The following is a 23,558-nucleotide window of genomic DNA, read 5'->3' as shown; positions in this document are numbered from 1 at the left end:
TATACATATCTGTTATGGAATGAAGTTTGAAAAAAAATTTCACTTAATTTCATTGTTTTTTTTTACAGTGAAAAAACAATTTGTTATGATACCAAGCAAAAGGTTCGATTTTTGGAAGAAAAGCTAGTATTAAAGATGGGGAGGGAGTGTTGGCACTTTAAATTGAGTTATTTCCCCATGGCGTGTTAAAAAAATTCAAAGATGTCTACCTTAAATGTGCTGTCATAAAAACATGTTTTTCCACTGTAAAAAACACAAAAACAAAAAAAAACTACTTGATCGAATTAAGTGAAATTTTTTTCGGGGATCTTCAGTCCAAAACAGATACATACAATATAACTTTTTTTACTATTTTCATTTTTTAACTGCATAGGTGCCATAATTTCTGAAAAATTGAATAAAATTAGTTTTAATTAGTTGTCTTTTTCTAACTAAGTAGCAGCATGAGGTGAAATATAAAATAATATATATAATAAAAGCCAACTTCTATATTAATTGCTTGATTACTTCATGGATATGTGCGCAGTCTTTATCTGACTTGCACATTATTTTTATTATTTGATATCAATAGAGTATGCATTAAAATAAAAAATATAATAGTTAAAAGTACCAAAAACTAACTTAAATATTCTATTTAAAAAAGTTAAATTATAAAAATTAAATGTACCATAATGCATTTCGACTTCCTTATAAACAAGTCAGTCATTTTAATATTTTGTTAATTGTAAAAAAAAAAAATAATCACTTTGTGATGCTTCAAATTTTTTTTATGAATTTGGACATATTTAAACTGTCGAGTAAGAGTTCATTTTAATTGGAGTTTAAATTCTTAGTAAATTCTCATGTATTAAAAGATTTTAAATTTTGGTAGTTATTTAAATTTAATAATTTTATAAATAGAGATTAAAACAACACTACTTAAACATAATTAGTTATAGTTTTATAGCAAGTTGATTGAATTACTAACTTAATAATTAACTGCAGAAATAATCAAGTTTAACTTTTAAAATCTAACTTAAAAAATAATTTTGTAAAAAAAAAAAAAAAATGGTAAAAAAAGCAATGCAAAAGTTGAGACATGCAAAAAGAATATTCAATATATTAGAACATATTGTTCCTAACTATATGGGAATGTCACATTATTATCATATTTGATGAAAAGTCTGGTTTACATGCCGACATGTGTCAGACAGCTTTACAAAATTCACTTCTAAAATAACCCCTCTCTGACCAGATCTGTATTTAATCCTCACATCCATTTTTATTACTTCCTCTGATGTTTACCTTGAGCTTCCTCTGAACTGAACCTGCTCCTCCAACTGTTCTACATCTAACACAAGAATTCTCAGTTATGCTTTTAACATGGCCATATCATCAGTCTACACTTCTACACAGATTGAATCTTCCTCTGCAGTCATCAGAACTAAACGTGTCTTTAAGACTGACATTACACATACATCGTATCATTCTCATACCATTTCTCTCCATGTAACATGTCCTCAACTCTCACTTACCAGATTTCACCTTCATAAATCATCACAATGCGTACACATGCTTGTTAGACTTTTCTCTTGGTCAACAGTGATAACACTGCTGGTTAGTAATGGCAGAGGTACCCTGAACGTATTCTTGCAATCACACAAATACCTGCTCCACCCTGTGCTCCTATATGACAAAGTAACAAAACTTCTTGAAAATTTCAATAGCTTTGCCATTCAGATTGTACTTTTTCCACATCCAAGTTCTCATTTATCTCCATTGTCATACCCTTTATGTACACAAATTGATTATCAGAACTAAATCTATTACTAATTCCAGTGTTTACCAAATATTTACAGATACTGCAAAAGATTGAATTGCACCAGACTCCCTTTCCACAAACTGAGCAGGAGAACTTTCCAACTGATTATCACTTTGGTCTTGGTAACATTCCCTTTAATACTTTTACTTCTAATAACGTTCCTCCAAGTCTTTAATTTGACAAATACGTCATTCATTGTTTCTCAGGCAAATACTGAATCATCAGCACACATCAATTCTGGACAACGTGTACTGAACTCTATGGATAATGCTTATAAGACAACAATGAAAAACAACAGGGTCAGTACAGAACGCTGATGTACTTCTTTAATATTAAAGCTGTCACTAAATGTGACGTTAATTCGAACATAAGTTTGGGCATTTTTGAACAAACTTCACCAACTAATCTTTTGCTTCCAGTTGATAGAAAGAGCACAGGACAACATCTGTTAACACCGTTGAAAACTTTCCCCAGATCTAGAAAGGCAAGATGCAGGTTCTTTTTACCAAAGTACTTCTCTTGAATTTGTCTCAGGATAAATATAGCACCAATATTACTTTGCCTAGGCATTAACACCAAACTGCATTTAATCTATACTGATTGGACTTCTTATTTACTGGTCAATTATTCTTTCACTTTCAGAACCTAATCCATTAATTTAAAGTCTCTATAATTAGTTCTATCAAATGGTTCCCTCATAAATTGTATTAAGTTACCAATCTTTCTTTTATGATCTGATTTTTAAGAAAAAGTTAAAAAAAGGAAAATACACTCAGTACTAAAAACAAATAATGCGAAAAAGAATTCATAATTAAGCCAATGATTTCAAGAAAAAAAAAAAAGAAAAAAAAAGACTGACCATCACCCAAACATTTCTCAGGTTTAGGAAACAAATCTTGCCGTTGCTTGTTAGTGAGTGGATATCTGTGGATAAGATTCTGAATATGGTGACGTGTATTTCTTTCCAAGTTAAACGATGCAGCTTGTCGTTGGACAAGATTATTCTTCCTTTTCGTCACAGTTAAAAATCTGTTAGTGCTTTTACTGAAAAGCAAAGTCATTGAAAACATGTTAGATGTTGAAGTGTAACAGGGAAAACTCATTTATACAAATGAAACAAATTTATATGAACACAAATGATAATGAACTCAGAAAAACGTTTAGCATGAAAAAGAACTGGATAAAAATTAACCGCTTTTGTTGATTTGTAAAAAGAGTTCAATGAAGTTCTTTGAGCTTATGCTTTAGTAATGAGAAGATTTAGCACTGATAAATGGATTGTGCATCTTGTACAGTCTATATCCATGAATTCTAGCAGTAGAGTCATTGTCAACGACTAGTTTTATTATTTGGACCACTGTCCTCATTTTGGATGTCATTTTCACAACCTCCAACCTTTTTCAGCTACATCTTCTGGCACTCTCCCGAGTTGAACTTGGGAATCTGTATGGAAGTTTGAACACAACACCAAACTGTGGTAGTTTGCTATCATTCTGTCAGCCATGACTAGATAGAAGTCTAAAGTAATTCATAATTGTATTGTCCATACTGAAAGATTCCCAAGTTCAACAAGGTGTATCTGAAAAAGGTTGAACATTATATCAGCAAAAACATAACATCCAAGATGAGAATAGTGGAATGAATAATCCAAATAATACAAATTATCAATCCTCATCTTTAAAATTCCAAAACTATGATTTCTTTAGTGATAAGTTTGAGGTAAAGTTTAATGTCAAGGATTTCAGTAATCACTGATGAATCAGAGGAAGAACTATGGTCAAAGTTCAACCTGTAGAATGCCAACATGGAATTGAAAAGTTTTTGAGTCAACATGAACCTGCATACACAAAAAATATTCTGGCAAGTTTCCTTGTGATGTTTGCAGATGAGAGGTTGGCAAAAATTTTGTATTCTGCACAATTTGTTATTATTGGGTTCACAAGTGGCTGCAAGGTAGATTGTTCCTTATTATAAACTATTTCTGCAGAAGATGTGCTGATGATGCTCATCCAATTAAAGGTCTTTTGCTGAGTGGCCAATCTCCAGCAGTTGCAAAATTTGGACTCATTTTTCTATTCTTGCTGATTGGGCTGGTAGGGAAGTTTGATCTCACATATACAAAGAATAAAAATAAAGATATATATTGAACTAGCCAAGGGGAGGGGGTACCCGGCGTTGCCCGGGTGTTTGGAGGTATGTGTGGTTTTGGGTAAATCAAAACTCGGAGGGGGGGGGAGAGGGGTAAAATAAAAAAGTTTTGGTAGGTGAGTATGAGGATTGAACCTGAACCCTTGAGGCAAAGTTGGAAATTAAAGTGTGAAAAAAAAAAAAGTGCGACGTTAACCACTGGGCCACCACGACATACTAATGGAAACACGTTTGAATTTATTTAATTACTTAGAATTAGCAGGTGCACGTTTTAATTACTTAATGAGGTCAACTGCGGGGTAGTATTTTATTTAATGCGGGAATGCTTTTTTTATTTTTATTTTCCCAAGATGTTGGGGGGGGGGGAACAGGTCCCCTTGTCCAAATTGAATAGCAATTGTCTGATATAAGGAAAACATTTCCACCTTGATCAAAGCTGATTGCTTTCAAACATTTCTGGCGATCACAACCGGAAAAATACTGTCAGAATTAGTATCGCTTTTATTATACGAAAAAGCCTAATCCACATGTGGCAAGCAAAAAATGTTGAATATTTATCTTCCCGAAGTCGAGCAAATTAAATAGACAGGCGACCTCAGTTAATTCGGAGATATGATTTATATGTGATATAAAAAGTTTTAAGAAATTGTGAGCCGACCGAGCGCTTCTCGGAAAAAAGCCTTTCTTGGACATACACAAAAAGCGAACATACATACACATATTTTGGCTTTTATATATATATATATATATATATATATATATATATATATATATATATATAGCAGACCTGTAGATCCTTGCTCAGCTGACTGACACACATAAGACCCATTACAGAGTTTTTTGGCCATGAGCCTTCAAGGGAGAGGCACACTGACGCAAATTGCTTGGTAGCTTTCACCAAAACCAATCGCCTTCTCCAATGTTCAACTCTCACTGTTGCTTCTCCTCCTCTGTGGTCTCTTCACACCTGACTGATTCTGGTACTTTTGTTGGCGATCATTGTTCAGTCGCTCAAGGGATACATTAACTGAAGACTGTTTAACATTGTCTCTATTAATAGTTTTATCTGGAACCCTTTTAGAAAAAAATTCTGAAAAAAGTTGATCCCAGTATCACTTTTACATTAAATGAGGTATTATTTTCAAACAAAGAGAATATCTCTTGGCTGGTTTGATTTTGGTCAAATATATTTTCAGCTCTCTGCATCCCTCTCTTCTTTTGGCCAAGCATCTATCACTGCATAACCTACCACTCACATGCTGCAAAGAACACGTTTATAGCAATGCACTCAATCAACTGGTCATCTGTAGCATTGATTTCATTTTAAAGTCCAAAACTTTTGCTAACTGAAAACTGCAATGTGCACAGTTGATTTGCTACAGCATAAATGTATGCTAATTGCAAGCACAGAATAGTCTTTATGAAAAAGTTGTTAGTTGATTCTCTGAAAATTAACTCTTTAAACCAGTTTTCTAAACAGTACTCAATGTATTAACAATTACAATGTCTAATTGATAACAAAAGCTAAATTCTGTTGAGAATGTGACAGCAATGCATACAACACATAATCCAATTCTTTTTCAAAAAATAGGGTTATTTGAAAATAGCTCTATTCTTACATAATGGTTTAAGTTAAACTTGTCTTGATAACGACACTATCTAGAAAGAAACTATACTGAAAAGAAATGTCATTAAGATTAATTATGAAAGGATTATCATTAGATCATGTATATTTGCAACTTTAAACAAAGGATCATTGGAAAAACAAGACACTTTTATTACTATAGAGATAAAAATAAAAATTATATTCATCAGCGTAAGTGAGGATGTAACATTGACTTACCCACGACTTCTGGATTTCAAGCCATAAGTTTCTGCCAGTCTATGTATATAGGCTCTTTCAGTAGCATTTAAAGAGGAAGGAAATTCTAACTCTGAAACAGTAAAGAAAAATATTATAAGTATAATGGGGGGGAAGGGTTCACCTCAAATACACAAACGGAATGTTCAAGAAAGATTATCGCTACAGTCCTGTCTCTACTCTTGTTGCCTTCTCTCCTGCCTGATCGGGAATAATCTCCCAGCACCGAGAAATGAACATCATTTTATAGTTTCCATCTTCACGCACACACGAGATTACGCGAGAACGGACAAAATAAAAATGCTGGCCGCCATGTTTGTTCTTTCTTTTCTTCGCCTGAACTCCCTCGCTGAGCACCCACGGTAAGACTTGTCTTTCTTGCTTCTAACCACAGTGGGGTAGACTGCTGAAAGAATCTTTCACTTGGTGATACAAGCACCAAAATTGAAATTTGTCAGGTTTGCTTCTGCAGCCATCTTGAAAACTGGCAGACATCTTGAATTTTCTGATGGCTAATGTTCTTTTCTTAAAATGTATGTTCTGAACGTCATTTGAGCCAATTTTGGTGCTTGCATCACTAAGTGAAAGATTCTTATGGAATATTGAGATGACCTATCCCACTATATATGAAGATGGTGAACACACAAACAAATTGATATTTCATGTAACCATTGAAACAATATGTAAAACTTTAAAAAAATAGGAAACCATAAAAGTTTTAAACTTTGTATAAAATGTGATTTGAAAGAATAACACAAATTAACTTAAATTCTATAAACACAAGTTTTAACAGTCTGAAAAAAATGGAAGACTTTATATGGAAAAAAACTGTTAGAACATTTTTTCTCATATGCTTAGAGAAACAACTACAATCTATGACTAACACATTTTAACACTGGCAATTGAATAAATATCATTTCATAGAAAGAATAGTTTACTATGCAAGTGTCAATTTCTCAGTATGTAATCATAAAAAAAGAAATCAGCTTTTAGAATCACAAATAAAAACAAGTTAAAATAATACAAGAAATTAAATGAGATTTAAATTGAATGAGTGCTTTCATAATTATATTTTTATTCCACTAATCTCAACTGATGTATTATGCACTACTGCAATAAATACTAAAACAAAAAATATGTACGTAATATATAATCTTATGAGAAATGTATATATTTCCTACCTTTTTGCCCTTCAGAACCACGGAAATTATCAAGAGCCATATGAATAGCAATCCTGACTTCTTCTCCAATGCAGATGGACTGACCCGGTCTTGGACCATGGTTGTTACCAGACATGTTTTGAGGTACACCTTTGTTACCCAGAAAAGCAGCATGTGGTGGTGTGTTATTTCTAGTTAAACCATTTCTATAACAAATGAAACATGAATGTGAACAAAGGCATTATCAAAAAATGATTTCACTAATAGGCACTTAACTCGAGAAAAATTAAAATATTCAAAATTAACAAAAAAAATAAAGTATTTTCCAATCCATGTATAAACTGCATCTAGAGATTATATACAAAAAAGTGCTATTGAATGAAATAATTTATATTCTTATGTATAGCATGAAAGCAATTGAGTCCTTATTTTCAATTTCAGATTGATATTTAATATTTTTTTTCAGCAATTATAGCAATTTGCAGTCTCAAATGATTATTTGCAAGAACTAGAACTTAGTATCATATATCGCTTGTAAGAAAGGACTAACAATGAATGAAAATGACTATATAATCAAAGAAACTTGTTTCAAATTTCTAAGGATTTGAAAAGGGATTATCAAGCATTAACAAGCAGCACATGCATGGTTCCCTTCTTGTGCTGTGAGATGATGCCACAAAAAATAGTGAAGAAATTATGAATGTGAGAAGTGTGAAGGGCCAATCTTGCCTTCACATTTCGCCAAGTTTCAAAAAAATCTAATGGATGGAGTAAAAGTTATGGGGTAAAAAGTGTAATTTTTTTGCAATTTTCAGGCATTTGAGACCCCTTTTGAGCTCCTGGGAATGCCGAATCCCAGTGAAAACGGACAAACGATGCAGTTTCACGCCTTAAGACATGTATATTTGAATTCAGCACCATGAAAAACTACTATATAGGTATACATATCAAGTTCTTATGTAATATGAAAAAAGAGCTCCAAAAAGGTATGTTCTAAAAGAACATACCTTTTTGGAGCTCTTTTTTCATATTACATAAAAAAGCAGCAATACACATGAAAAAATTAAAATAACTTAAAATATTTCAATATTATATACATAGAAAGTGCTTGATGAGCTAAGAAAGAATCTTTTTAAATTTTTCAAATCTGATTAAAATTAAGGAATTTATGACTATTTTTGTGCCTCACACGTTTGGATATTTTCCCCTCTTTACTACTAAAAGTTCCAGAGGGATGCGAACCAGAATTTTGCCAGGGTCACCCATATTGAATTTATATTAAGAACAATAGCCTCCACGTTTTGGCCAAGTTTCAGGAAAATCTAATGGATGGATCAAATGATATGGGGCAAAAAGTGTCATTTTTGGCCATTTTGGGGCATTTTTTTTTACCTCTTTTGAGCCCTTGGGGACGCCGAATCACAGTGTAAATAAATAACAGTGCAGTTTCAGATCTTAACACATGTATATTTGAGTTGACCACCATGAAAAACCACTATATAGCCAGACAAAGTTTTTCTCAAGAAATATGAAAAAAGATCCACAAAATGAGGCGTTTTAGCACTGAAAGACCCCGGGGACGCGAACCAGAATTTTGCCAGCGTCACCCATACTAGATTTATATTAAGAACAATGGGCTCCACATTTTGACCACGTTTCAAAAAAAAACTAATGGATGGATCAAAAGTTATGGCACAAAACATATCATTTTTGGCCATTTTTGACCTCTTGAGCCCCTGGGGGCGCAACGGGAATTTTTGTAACAAAAATTTTTTTACTGTGCACATCCATTTAACGAAATAGAATTTGTGGCAAAATTTCAGGAAAAACTAATGGACGATTATCAGGCAATAGTCCAGACTAACGGAAGCATGGACACCACTAAAAACATAGGTCCCTCTCCGATAAATCGGGGGACCAAAAAAAAATACGCCAAATGGGAATTCAATTAAATAAGAAAAAAGTATCAGGCTGAATTAAAGAATTTAACAAAGCAAGATCCATCACATACCGAAGAAGAAATGCAAACTCATCAAGTACATTCATATTTGAGGCCACTGGAGCTACTATGGTGTCAAATGAAACAAGGTATAAAGCAATAAAGACGTTTGCCAATGTAAAAAAAATAAATCGAATAAAAAGACCCATTTTGATAAAAAAAAATAAAAAAATCATGAATGGTCAAAAATATACATGAAAACTGATTTAAGTAAAGTGCTTTTTGCAAATGAATCAAGGATCACCCTCAACGGGTCCAATTGATAGGCTTGAGGATATATTTACAAGCAACATGACTCAATACAATTATTTAAACATATACATGGTGGTGGTGTGATCATATGTGCTGGGATTATAGGTAACGAGCTCATGGATCCATTTAAAGTGAAAGATGGGGTTCAAAATGAATTAAAAACATTACTGTCATTTTATAGAAAAATATTTCTTTGAATGGCTTGATAACTGGTCTTTAACCAAGCATAGATCTATGATATATCATTCAAACATTACTATATTTTAATATATGGTTAAGTGGCAGTTTTAGTCATTCAGAACTGCTTTAAAGCTTCACCGCTCACTCATTTTTCCATCAAATTTCAAACAATTATTACAGTTTATAGATCACCTCAGCTGTATTGCAAAAAAAAAATTTTTTTTCAGTTTTCATTCAGTAAAATAAAAGTATGAATTTACTGGTGTTCAAAATCGTAAACATTTGTAAGGAAATGAGCGACATTTTTTATGACTGGTTTCCAAAGCAACCACATTGCTTTAGCGATTAGTGTGGCTACTAATTTACCGCTCTCATGAACAGAGAAGTAACAAGTGAAACAGAAAGAATGAAAGGGAGATAATTGAGTGAATTTTATTGAAAGCAGACGAGTGCTGTATATTGTTATATGTTTATGTTATGTTTATGGGGGCAAAAAATAAGACGAGTGCCGTACATTGTTATGTTTATGTTATGTTTATGGGGGCAAAAAAATAAGACTGAAATTGAACAAAGAACAAGTGAATTTACTGAAAACCTGGAAAAATCATGGATTACAATAGAAAAATGCGAGCATGAAAAGTAATATGATTAAGCTTAAACATGGAATAGAAAAGGACAAGATATTCTAGTAAAAAATAGAAGAAATTTATAACTTAAAATATTGCAGCATTAGGAATTATTATTTTTAATTCAATTTAACAAATAATCAATTCCTAATGCTGCAATATTTTAAGTAATAAATTTATTTTATCTCTTACTAGAATATCTTGTCCTTTTCTTTTCCATGTTTAAGCTTAATCATATTACTTTTCATGCTCGCATTTTTCTATTGTAATATATGCAAAACCATGCAGCAAGCCATGCATCAAAGTTTACTAAATCCTGTTTAAAAGCAAAAACATGTGTTGAAGATTCTCTTATAGATTGTTACTTGGATCCTATTGAGAACCTGTGGAGCATTCTTAAGAGATATTTATTTCAATGGAAAGCAATTTAACAGCAAGTTTGACCTCTTGGAGACAAAGTTGCTGCAAACAACTTACCAGCCACTAAAATTGCAAATCTAACACCAAATCCTGACAATAGGCTGCTCGTGTTATTGAAAAGAAATGAGCATTTGTGCAATAAATTTTAGGAGGTTCTAATCATTTTTTTGGTAATATATTTCATTTTTAAAATATATCTTTTATATTTTTTCCTTTAAAAACTTGAATTTATTCTAAAATCTTTTCGTGTTTTTATATTAGTTTTACGAGGTATAATAATGTAAAAGTATCAAAATAAATAGTTGCAAATAAACTACCGACAGTCAATTTAGTCTGGTTTTAATTTAGTAATTTTTTTTCCCCAAACAAAACCAATATTCTCTATTGCTATATAAGTTAATAATATCAAGTAATATCTAAACAACATCATAATAGGAATTTTAACATTTATGTACCAACTCATAACTCGCATATAATCTCGAGACACGTAAAATAACCGTTACACAATTATGTTATTTCAACAAGCAAATTCAAAGCTGAAATAAATTCAAGCAAACTGTTTTTAGTTTGACTAAGTTCAATCCTTAGCTTAAAACAAATAATTCAAGAATGCGAGATAATTTATTAAAAAAGTGAAATCAGAAAAAAATTATAATTTTTTAAGTCATATATGTTACAAATATATGGAAGAATGAAGAGACTTCCTTTCTCATAATTACATTCACAAATTAGAGATAAGATTTATATCCGCCCCACCAACTAAATTTTACTTGGAAGAGTCATCATGCTTTTCTTTTCATTAATTGCTTTCAAGTGAAAGGCATAAGTGTTTAAATGTATTCCTTATTGTCATCAATACTTCGAAGAGGATTTTAAACTATGTTTGTCACCAACACTTGCAAAAAAGAACTGGCTTTTATTCTCAGTAATTGCGTCCACATGCAAGAGATAATATTTATACCATTTTCTTTTTTACATTTTTAATCAACTTTCTCTTCCAATACTTGAAAGAGTTAATGCAATTTTCTGTACAGTAATTGTGTTAAAACATGAGATAATTTTTTTTTTTTTACTTTATCTTTATTACTAATATTTGGAATAGTCAGCAAGTCCCCCTCCCCCAGTAAGTTTTCACTTTTGATGTATTTTCATTCTTACTTAAACAATGTAATATCAAAAAAATAAAACTTTCATTAAAAAAATTGTATGCCAATGAGTTTACCAAGAAAACACTTATTTGTTAGCAAGCCTCGAAAAAGATGACCACACAAAATTAACATTTCTATGATAATTTTGTGCAGAAAATGACTAAACACATGAATATTCTGAGAACAGAATAAAAATAATCTAATATATAAATCTCACGATGTCTGTGTGTCTGTCTCCGTTTTTCAAATTGTATCTACTCCTAATAGTATGACATTTATAAAAGAAATAAGGTACTTCTTTAATATAGCACTCTAATATAAAAACAAACTCTCACTTCTGATATATGGAAAAGTTTGTACAACCGAAAACTATGTAAAATCATCAAGTAGTTTCATCTATATATTAGAAATAAGATACTTGCGCATTACCCTACCCAAGAAATAACTTAGAAAATCCTACCTGTGACGTGCATAAAAGTTATTAAAACCGAAAATCACAGTATATATTCGAATAGCATGACTTAAATGAGAAATAAGGTGCTTCTTCACTACAGCACCCAGATGAAAAACAACCAAATTCTTACTCTAGACACACAGAAAATTTAGCACAACAGGAAATTACTTAAAAGTATCGAGTTCTTTCATTTTTAAATTAGAAAAAAAAGGTACTTCTACAGTATCCTACTCAGGAAATAAGGTACTTCTACAGTGAAGTACCCATATAAAAAACAAAGAAATTCTTATCTGATGTACATAAGTTATCAAAATCGAAAATCATGTAATATAAATGTAAGATAAAAAATCCGGTGCTTCTTCACTATAGCACTCTGATGCAAAAACAAACTTTTACCTGAGACATACCAAAAATTTAGCACAAAATTATGTAAATAATTTTTGTATGTTACCCGCCCTAGGTAAGCAAATTTTTTTTCCACATTCGTGCTGTAAACTTCCTGTCCTAGGGAAGGTACAATTATTTCATACATATGTTGTATAATACCCGTCCTAGGGTAGGTAAAATATTCTTTTGCTCAAGATGCCAAATGATACATAGACATAAAAACTTCCTCTATTCTAAGAATAACAGGTATGTTCAAAATTTTTACTACCTCCGGTCAGAAATAGTTGGTGCAGAATTAAAACTGTCCACGTTTTAGGTTTTGTCATGCACCATTTCAATGTTTTAGGGGTAACTGGTAGTACTTTAGAACGTGCTTAATTGAAAAAGAACAGTTTTCGTTCTAAAAAGTCATTTAGAGTTTAATCTATGCACATTACTCTGTTTACTGTTATATACTCTATTTTTAAAAATACCCACAGTGGCTATATAAATATGGAAAATGTAGTTGATGCCAATGGGAAAGGTAAAAACAGAAATAATAAGAGAGAATTGACAAATTCAAGATGAACAGCAGTTCTGCAAACGTTGCTACAAAGGTCTAAAGCAGTTAGTAAACAATGGAAATAATGAAAATTTTATCAAATTAAAATATCAACATGAACTTTTGAAATCGACTTAATTTATGATATGCAATAACAATTAAATTTTGTTGATAAGCAATATAAATGATTTTTTTTCATAAAAATCACTCCTGACAAGGTGTGAAGCTACTTGATGTAAGTAGCTAATGAGAACAAAAGATGATTACTGAAGAGAAAAGAGAGGTCTATTGGCTTTAGTCTTAAAAAGATCAAAGCTATAGGAGGAAAACAATTAGCAGGAAGCGAGTTCCAAGAGGTTTCAGTTCTCGAAAAGAATCTACTGGAATAGGAAGCTGTATTACAATGAAGTATTAAAACAGATGAATAGATGAAGACCACTAGACCAATGAATCAAATGAACTGGAACAAAGGAAGTAAAGCATAAATCAGACAATTCTGAAGAACACGTCATAACAGTATTTGTAGAAAAGACTGAAATTAGCATCATGTTTGTGAAAAAGGTTGCAAAGAAGAAATATTAACAATAATCGCATAACATCTTCCAAATATTAAAATTGCTTATTACACTGTCAGATCAAAAGAACAAAAAATTATAAGACATCACTTTTTTCCCTACTCTGACAATAAAACGTTTTCCACACAAAATAGTCTTTAAAATCAACTTTTAATTCATACTCATTTGAATAAACAATAGTAACTGATCGGATATTTTACACTTTCTATAAAGTTATGGTTTGTTATGTTCTGTATGCTATTTATTTAAAGAAAGGATTCTTTAATAATTAAATAAGTGGATGGCACAGTGGACTTGGTTCGTTGTACATTAACTCACTATCATGAATGAACTAGTCCACACAGACATAGCCCACAAATCATCTATACGAGACAAATCACTGACTAATCTCTGCAAATCGAAGCACAGTGTATAGTAACACAAACTACCGCCCACCACAAATATAACAGTAGTTAATCACTTTAACAAACACACTTATTTCTGCAGGGATCTAAAAACTCATACTTAGATTTATATCTCATGAAGTCATTTGTCTAAGCGACAGTTATCATTGTAAGTTCAGTCTAGTCTTTCCATTTATTTATGACACCTGTTGCAAAACACACATGGCAATCGTAGCCTTCTTTTAGTTCACCACATTTAATGAAGTAAAAAGTGATTGAGGACAGTTAAACTGCATGACCCCAAATGAACTGTAGTTAGCAACTGTTCACCATATTACAAATGCCAGGAAAGATTCAAAACTTGTGACGGTCATTATTTTTATAATTATTGTAACATCTAAACCATAAGTAAATTAAAGATGAGAAAGAAAGAAATAAAAGATTAAAAACTATGGAAATATATTTGGATTAATCAGAATACGGTTTTAATCTAGGATGTTATTCTGACAATGTTTTGACCAATGTAACCTCAGATTCTTTGGATGCATCTTGTATGACTCTGGAATCTGTAGGGAATTTTAAACTAAATATTTAATCTATGGAGTAGATTGTTCCAATTTCATCATGTACGACATGAAAAAGAAATTTAAATCTAAGGAAGATCTCCATCCTAATAATTATAGGAGCAATTACACTCATGAAAAAAAATTTCAAAAACTACCTGGCAAATATACACAGCGAACCAAGTGCAAGAGAAGTACAAATAATTGCACTTAAAGAGACAGTTAGAATCTTAAAAAGATCTCTCAGTTTGAATGTATGAGATAACAGGTGAATGTCTAGCATCTGGTAGGATGCCCCAACCCCACCTAGAACAAAAGATAAAAGTCTAAAGTTTTATTATTTTCTTAGTATTACCTGTACTAAGCACTGAACCTTCAATCCCCAGTAGACTGTCAGAACTAATTACTACTTCGCACTTTCTCCATTACACCACTTCTATCGAGTCATGGCTAACAGAACAAAAACAATCTTGTAAGTTCGAAATTCCATACAGATTGCACAGTTCAACAAGATCCAAACGAAAAAAAAAATGAGAAGTTACATTGGATGAAACATTGATGAGATAACTTTACTTCTAATAATCCAAATTATCAAAATCCTCATCACAAAAATTCTGAACCATAATATGCAAGTAGAATCTGATGGAATAGAAGATTTTACATTACAAAATAGTAAAAACCTGGAGAAAAAAAAATGTTGGAAAACAATCATTGCTGTTTTTTTATAATACACTTTTCACAAAGAAAAAAAAAATTCTTTTTTTTAAATAGTTTCATTTTTGGTGCAGATTCTCAAATATGCTTAGAATAATAATGCATTTTGATAAAAAATTAGTTATTTTAAATATTACATACCATCATATTGTTTCAACTATGGAAGCACAAAACAATCATTACTCTTACATTTTGAGGGTTTTGTGAAGTTTATTTTTTATGCCTTATACACTTATGTGATACAAAGATTACATTCATAATGCTATTTTGTAGTAAAATTTGAACTTAAATGAAATTAAAAAATATTTTTATTTAAATGTCCCAATATTCTAAAAGGTTTTGACAAGCACTTACATCAAAAGTTAGATTTACAAAATAATGATGTATTTCTACATTGTATAAAAACATAATTGTTAAATGACCGAAACAATTATTTTTAAATTTACTAAAGAACTTTTTTTAAATTAGTGTTGCATCTTATTTTCATAGTCTTTAATCAAATATGGCTGCCAAGCATCAACAAATGCTAATTTTAATGTTTCATTCTAATCCAAGTAAAAAAAAAAAATATTCATATGTAGTTTAATTTTTCTCCTTAAGTATTTAAGTCTTTCATTTTATAAAGCAAATATAGGACGGCTACAAACAAATAAGACATTCCTCCAAAAATACATAAGGTTTTTGTACAGAGGTTCCTGAGAAAAGCAAAATTGGTGAAAATAAATTGGTCCAGCGTTATATGTAGTCAGTTCAACTCCAAATAACATAAAATTAAGGTTTCAAATCAGCAATTCTTTCCTGTTCAAAATCAGAGCACTTTTGAATCTGGTTATCGCCAATACAATCAGAGCAGTGATGACAATGAAAACAGATAGTCAATCAAGGAACAGCTAAAGTGACTTCTCAACAGAAAATTGCCTCTGCCATCACAATACAACAGACTAAAACAAGGATGATCGAACCTTACACATACATGTGTATTGGTGCATACACAAAGACTATTTCTTGCATCCATATACAAATTACAACTACTTGATATATGAAAAGTTTTGTCTGACATGAAGGCCTTCTCATAAAAATTGATTTCATGTCTAGCATCTGGTAGGATGCCCCATCCCCACCTAGAACAAAAGATGAGAAAATTAAAAAAATAATAAATAAGAAAAGCAATCCATAAGAATAACCATCTTAGTTGTATTCATTTTAAAATTCTTTCTCCCATAAATAATTCTTTTCTTGTCCACCCTTCCTATTCTAAAACTAAAAAAAAGCCCTTTTCGATTGGCTAAGGCAGTTCCTCTTAACCAATCAGCAGACAACCTATTTTGTCAAGCTGACAATGAAAAAGCTCTGTTCTTTTTGGAATGGGAAGCTGATTAGTCAACAAGTAAGGAAATATCTCCTTATTCTGAATACGAGTTCCTAACTTTGAACTATTTTAAGGCCATCTATTTTATTATTGGACGTAAAAGAACATTTTTTATTATTATAATTGAACTTCTAAGGCCACAATCAGTTTTACAAGAACTTTTCTTTATTATTGTTTAATTTAATAATTTAATACATATATTTTCCATATCTCAGTCTTGTGCGTCTTCTGTACCTCTTTTGTTCAGCATTATCCAAGTGATAATTAAGTGAGAATGGAACCGCTCCCTTGTCAAATCATTTTAATGCTGCTATGTTTGCGAAAAGTAAACATTTAATTTAACGTCTTTCGGATATAGTTTTCCAGAACGTCCATAGATGATAAATTTTTTTTCAGAACTTTTCTGAATAAATTCAAATTTTGTACAGATAATTTGAACAAGGCTGACAAATTGTTAATGCTTAAAACTAAGCTTGATGGAGAAGCATTTGATGTAGTCTCCAATCTAGATGTAACATTGAACAATTATGATGTAGTCCTGAAACTTAAGGGAAAAATATTTCAATCCAGATTTAATTAGAAATCGGGTTTTTGAAGAGATTATTCCTAGTCCGTCTCGCGTAATGGATCTAAAAAATTTAAGATCCTTTCTCGAAAAGGTTAAACGAGATCTGACAGAACTAGATAAGTCTTTCGGGACCGACTTTTTAACTGAGGGTAGAACCTCGGGGGCATTGATAGCCCATGTATTGTTTGCAAAATTTCCTAATATTATAAGAAGAGAATTAATGAGTAGAAGTGGCGGTTCCTTTCTCTAAATACCATAATCTGTCATGTGTTCGAAATTACGGAATGCATGATTGCTGCCTTGCTCTCTTTTCGCCTGGAAAATTGCGCGCCAAGATTGGCGTCTTCTTCACCTAATACAAAATCCAATATGGCGTCTTCTCCACGTGAGGTTAAAGCCATTTTATTATGCAAGTTGTGTGACGCTACAGACCATTTGATTAAGAACTGTAATAAATAGCCTTCGAAGCTAAATGCCAAAGGGCCAAGGAATTGAAATTATGTACTCGGTGTCTAGGTGAACACTCGGATGCTGTTTGTCGAGGAAGTAAGAGGTTTCCTTACCTATGTGCAGTCTGCGGATTAAAAAGCCACTTTAGTGTAATATGCCCTAAGGGAAATAACCGAGAATGGAGTGCCACAATTTCTTCATGTTATATCGCCAAACTGTTGGTGAACAAAGGACTTCCATCTCTACAAGCAGAGACACCTTTATTATGCCGAAGATATCCTAATTACAGGATGACATCCTTTGAACATTTTCTTCATGTTTATATCTACTAAATATTGGAACTTATCTCAATTCAATTAGAGTCCCAAGCGACTCGCTTTATGCCTAATTATAGGCGCCAACATTCTTGCTGAGAACACCATGAATTGTCATGGATCTTTTTGACGAAAAATCTGAACTACCACTGCATCAAAAGGAGTTTAACTACCGGCTCCCTGTTTAGGGAGGCAAAATTTCTCCACCATTTTGCAATGGACTGTACCAGGACCAATGACTTTTCTTTGTTGTTATTATTGAATAAATTTGGAGTTTGAAGGTATGGCTTTTGTAATTTGTGGATTTATTTTGCCTCTGCCATAGAGTATTGAGTTTGTGAGAATTAAATTTCTCACAAATGTTTAATTTTTTCATCATATTTGATAAAACAAATTAAAGGAAATAAAAAATGGATTTGACTGAAAATATATGAAGTGATCACTAGCAGTGTCAGAAGTCACCATTACAAACTAGTGAATAAACATTTGATTATTTAGACTCTCTGTTTCGAAGCTTATAACAATATGAAAATGTAATTTCAAACCCTAGTTTTTTTTTTTCAATAAAATGAGCAAAGACCAAATTTTAAAATAATGAAACGTTTAATTGAAAAAAAATACAATATTTTTTTTCATTGGTTTTCTTTAAAAAAGATTTCACGAAATTCAACGAATTTTAACTTAATCCAAATCTAATAAATATATATAAATGCCAAAAAATCACCTAACTATAAAAAAATATTAAGAAATGGGTGCCTCTATTCGTTATTTATAAGAATTGTCCATATTTATAGCTTATATTCCATGTATCTTTTAAATAAAAAGATTTTTTAAAGCAAGGGTCCCAGAAAACCACATTTTCGCAACTCATTATCCGTCATTGGCCAAAAATGTAATTCAAGCCCTAATTTTTTTTTTTTTTTTCAATTAAAGGAGCAAGGACCAAGGTTTCATTAAAACAAAACAAACAATGTGGGTTTTTTATAAAAAAGGTTTTAAACTTTGGACTTTACAGGTAAATTTCTAAAAAACACTACTTTTTTTTGTTTTAAATTTGAATATATTATTTATTGATCTTTTATCTTCAATTTCTGATATATAACACTTTGGTGAGTAAAGTAATCATTTACTTTTTAATAGACATTTCAAAATCTCACTAATGATACAATTCTCTATCTGTATAAAAGCCAAGTACGTCCAAGGATGGAGTATTACTGCCACATCTGGGTAGGAGCTGCTAAAAACAGCCTATCCTGCCTTGACAGAGTACAAAATAGACTTTGTGGCTTGGTGGGGGATGCCCTCTTCTCTTCCCTGCAACCTCTTTCCCACAGAAGAGACGTAGCGAGCCTATCTTTGTTCTATCATTATTTCCATGGCAAGTGCTCGTCTGAGCTCCATTCTCTGCCCCCCCCCTCGCCAATCTTTTTCAAAAAACACCCGTCTAGCTGAAACCACCGTCAATGATTTCCCCCACTCCTTATCTGTGCCTAAATCAAAACGTAGATTCTATGAACAAAGCTTCTTTCTTAGAACTGCACGCCTGTGGAACTCTGTTCCGCTTGCCTGTTTCCCTTCCGACTTCAACCTGGATGTCTTCACGTCCAACACGTACAAATTCCTGATGAACCGCCCCCTTAAGTAATGACACTTTATCAATTCTCCAATACTATTACTACACTATCCCATTGATTACTGTACACACAATAACCCTTATCCTCGAGTGGCCCTTGGGCCTTGATAAGTGGTGAATTCCATATAAAAAAAATGGGAGGCGTAATTAATTTGACCCCCTGTCTTTCCAAGCTTATAACTACTCGAAAAATGTAATTCAAGCCCTAATTTTTTTTTTCAATTAAAGGAGCAAGGACCAAGGTTTCATTTAAAAAACAAACAAACAGTTTTTTTTAAAAAAAAAAGGTTTTAAACTTCGGACTTTACACGTAAATTTCTAAAAAACACTACTTTTTTTTGTTTTAAATTTGAATATTTCATTTATTGATTTTTTATCTTCAATTTGTGATATATAAAACTTTGGTGAGTAAATTAATTATTTACTTTTAGACACTTGAAAATGGGGGGGGGGCGTGAATTAAAAAAAAAAAACGTTTGTCTAAAATATTATATTCGGTTTATTGGAAAGAGCATAAAATTTTACATTGACCCTGAAAATATCGTAAAAATAGAATCAATAGAAAAATTTTGATAGATTTTTAAAGTTTAAAAATTGAAAAATACTGAACTCGTAAAATTCAATTAATTTCATTACTGTTTTTTAAAATTAAAAAAAATATATATTTTTATTACTTTTAAAACAACTTTAATAGTTTATTTTGGAAGTATAATCCATAAGGAAAATAAACAACCCACTTTTAAAAGAGAAATTATGAGTTTTTTATATTTTATTCATGGTTTCGTGTTAGGGGTGTCAAAAATTCCTACAAAAATTCTGATACACCTAGTGTTTCTACGAGTTTTCAATTTGTCAAATACGGAGGCCTCAAAGGGACATAAATAATTATTTCCAAACCGTAAAAACAGCACATTCGACCAAGTACATTTCAAAAGTAATCTCGATAGTATCTATATGAAGAAACAAAAATTTAACTTATCTCCCCTTTGTAATTAATTAGATATTTGAAGTCAATAAAGTTGTTCGATATGGGTTACTGTACGTAAAAAATTATCACATTTCACTCATCAGTTTTCGCTTATTAAACGCAAATCACTCGACGAATTTTTAATTTTTTTCTTCTATCAAAGAAATACACAAATTTTTGATTTAATATATTTTATTTCTCCTTTATGAAGTTATTTTTTTTTAAATATCTTAAAAAAAAAAAAAAAAAAAAAAAAAAAAAAAAAAAAGTGCTAATGCACTTTTTTTTTTACACAGTGGTCACCACTTATCAAGGCCCAGAAGCCACTCAGGGATAAGGGTTATTGCAAGTACATTACGTTAGTGTGGAAATTTGATGAAGTGTTTACTTAAGGGGACGATTCATTAGGAATTTGTTAACGTTGGACTTGAAGACATCCAAGTTGTAGTCAGGTGGGAAGCAGGCAGACGGAACAGAGTTCCACAGGCGTGCAGTTCTAAGAAAGAAGCTTTGTTCATGGAATCCACGTTTTGATTTAGGCACAGATAAAGAGTGGGGGAAATTTTTCACAGTGGATTCAGCTAGACGGGTGTTTTTCGTGAAAGATTGGCGAGGGGGGATCAGAGATTGGAGTTCAGACGAGCACCTGCCATGGAAATAATGATAAAACAAGGATAGGCTCGCAACGTCTCTTCTGTGGGAGAGAGGTTGCAGGGTAGAGAAAAGAGCATCCTCCACTAAGCCACGAAGTCTATTTTATACTCTGTCAAGGCAGGATAGGCTATTTTTAGCAGCTCCTGTCCAGATATGGCAGCAGTATTCCATCCTTGGACGTACTTGGCTTTTATATAGATAGAGAATTGCATCAGTAGTGAGATATCTTCTGGAGCGGTAGAAGGATCCCACCATCTTTCCAGCGACCTTGGCAACAGACTTGATGTACGTGTTCCATTTCAGATCAGGAGTAAAGGTCAAACCCAGAAGCTTGTCAAAACACGGGTCCTTTCCCAGACGAGAGCCATCCATCCCAATTGATGCCAGATGGGGATCAGATCGTTGATGATGTAAGGATAGGAGTTTGGTTTTAGATGCATTAAAAGTAACCAGCCACGTCTTCCCCTACTGAACCACGCGCTCGAGATCAGAGGAGAGAGAATCAGAGAGAACTTTGTCATTTATAGCCTTTGATGTGTTGCCGTAGATGGTCGTGTCATCAGCATAGATGTCAACGAATGATTTAAGTATGTGTTTAGGGAGGTTATTGATGTAGATTACTGATCCACGCTATGTTTTTTTATTCAATTGTATGGAATAGGTATAATATAACAAGATTATAAGGTTTCACTTAAAAACATCAACGTGGTTTAAAAAAAAAAAAGGTTAAAAACTTTGGACTTTACAGGTAAATATGCAAATAACTATTCTCTTTTGTTTGTTTTAAGTTAGTTTATTTTATTTATTAATCTTTCATCTTCAATTTGTGACATATAAATCTGAGGTGAGAAGATTAATTATTTTCATTTTAATAGACATTTGAAAATGAGGGGAAGGTGAATTTAAAAAACGTTTGTCCAAAATATTATATTTGGATTATTGGAAAGAGCATAAAATTTCACACTGAACCTGAAAATATCGTAAAAATTGAACCAATAGAAAAATTTGGATAGATTTTTTAAGTAAAAAATTTTTGTTTAATTTAACTCGTAAAATTCAATTGATTTCATTACGTGAAAAAAAAAATGGCTGCATGAACGCGCGCAGGAACTTTGTAAACACGGGTTTGTTTGTTTTTAAATAAAAATAATATTTCTATTATTTTTTTTTAAAACAACTTTAATAGTTTATTTTGGAAGTATATTCCATAAAGAAAATAAGCAACCCATTTTAAAAAGAGAAATTACGAGTTTTTTATATTTTATTCGCAGTTTTGTGTTAGGGGTGTCAAAAATTCCCAATTCAAAAAATAGCGCGGCGGATCAGTAAGTGCATTAGCACCAAAAATTATTTAATAATTAATAAAGTTAGAACAAATTGAAATTATTTTTTTATTCAAATTTTGAAATCCTCAAAGTCCCGCCATTTGATTAAAAAAAAAAAAAAAAAAAAAATCCAAATAATACCAAATTTGGTTTAAAAAATATAAAAAAATATTGCATGAATCATTTCCTGGAAATAGAAAAAGCAAAAATTACTGAGAAAAAAAAAAAAAAAAAAATGAAGAAAACGAAAGTATATTAAAAATATCAACAAATAATGATGAAAGAAGAAAACACCTTTGAGCCTTCGAGAAATAATCTAAGCTTACAATTACAGTAATAATAGTTGTAATAAAAGATTGAATCAAATTGTTCAGTGAATTTTGTCGTCATAATCCGACAAGAAGTTGAAAAGCTAAACTTACTTTTCTTTTGGGGGATTTGAATATTTACAAAAAAATAAATAAATAGAAGACCTGTTGTTATTATTATTGAATAACAGCAGACGAGAATCATTCTACACATATTTTATTATCAATAAAGGATTTAAATGAAAGAAATGCAACTGGAAAGATAAAATCAGAGAAATTTTACTTAATATTCACCTGAAACCTGCTGTGTTTGGCGGCGGTGGTGGTCTAGTCACGTCGTAAACGGGAGTTGATGTCCGCGAACGACTCTGATAACCGCGCGACGCCATGTTTTTTTTCTTTTTTTACCGACTTCAGATCTGTTGACTGAGCTAGCCTTATATGAGCTACCGCGTTTACGTATTTATAAACATTACTAAAATTAAATTTTTAATATTTGTAATTAGTTATTATAGTAATCTTAATATAATAATTTTTCTCGTGCGATTAAAATGTTAAATTGTACAGTAACTCAACGAGATGAATTCGCCAATATCATTGTTTACGTTTTTAAATATACCATAACTCAGCATGAATCCAAGGGAAGGAATTCTTGACTTTGTCGAACATGAATTACTTCCCCTGACAATTAAACATTGATCTTCAATTTATATTTTAAATTTTTATTTATATAAAATTAAATATGTGGGTTGTCCATC

The 23,558-nt window shown here is 31.6% G+C and overlaps 1 protein-coding gene across 1 annotated transcript in view; it reads right to left on the bottom strand.

The window, feature by feature from the left end:
* Positions 1-23,233, bottom strand: part of LOC145276923 (3'-5' RNA helicase YTHDC2-like) — a 101,008-nt gene extending 77,775 nt beyond the window's left edge. Inside the window, exons 1-4 of the mRNA XM_080128396.1 lie at positions 23,095-23,233; positions 6,992-7,176; positions 5,793-5,883; positions 2,661-2,845 (exon numbers count right to left, since the gene is read on the bottom strand). Of these exons, the coding sequence (XP_079984522.1) occupies positions 2,661-2,845; positions 5,793-5,883; positions 6,992-7,176; positions 23,095-23,189 (556 nt within the window). The 5' untranslated portion in view covers positions 23,190-23,233. The remainder of the gene's footprint in view (positions 1-2,660; positions 2,846-5,792; positions 5,884-6,991; positions 7,177-23,094) is intronic.
* Between the last annotated feature and the right edge of the window lie 325 nt (positions 23,234-23,558).

Source organism: Euprymna scolopes, chromosome 5 (assembly GCF_053919585.1).
Source record: "Euprymna scolopes isolate OS-2025 chromosome 5, ASM5391958v1, whole genome shotgun sequence".
Taxonomy (NCBI): domain Eukaryota; kingdom Metazoa; phylum Mollusca; class Cephalopoda; order Sepiida; family Sepiolidae; genus Euprymna; species Euprymna scolopes.
Note: the sequence above shows the minus strand (reverse complement) of the source record. Positions and strands in the feature narration are given on the sequence as shown.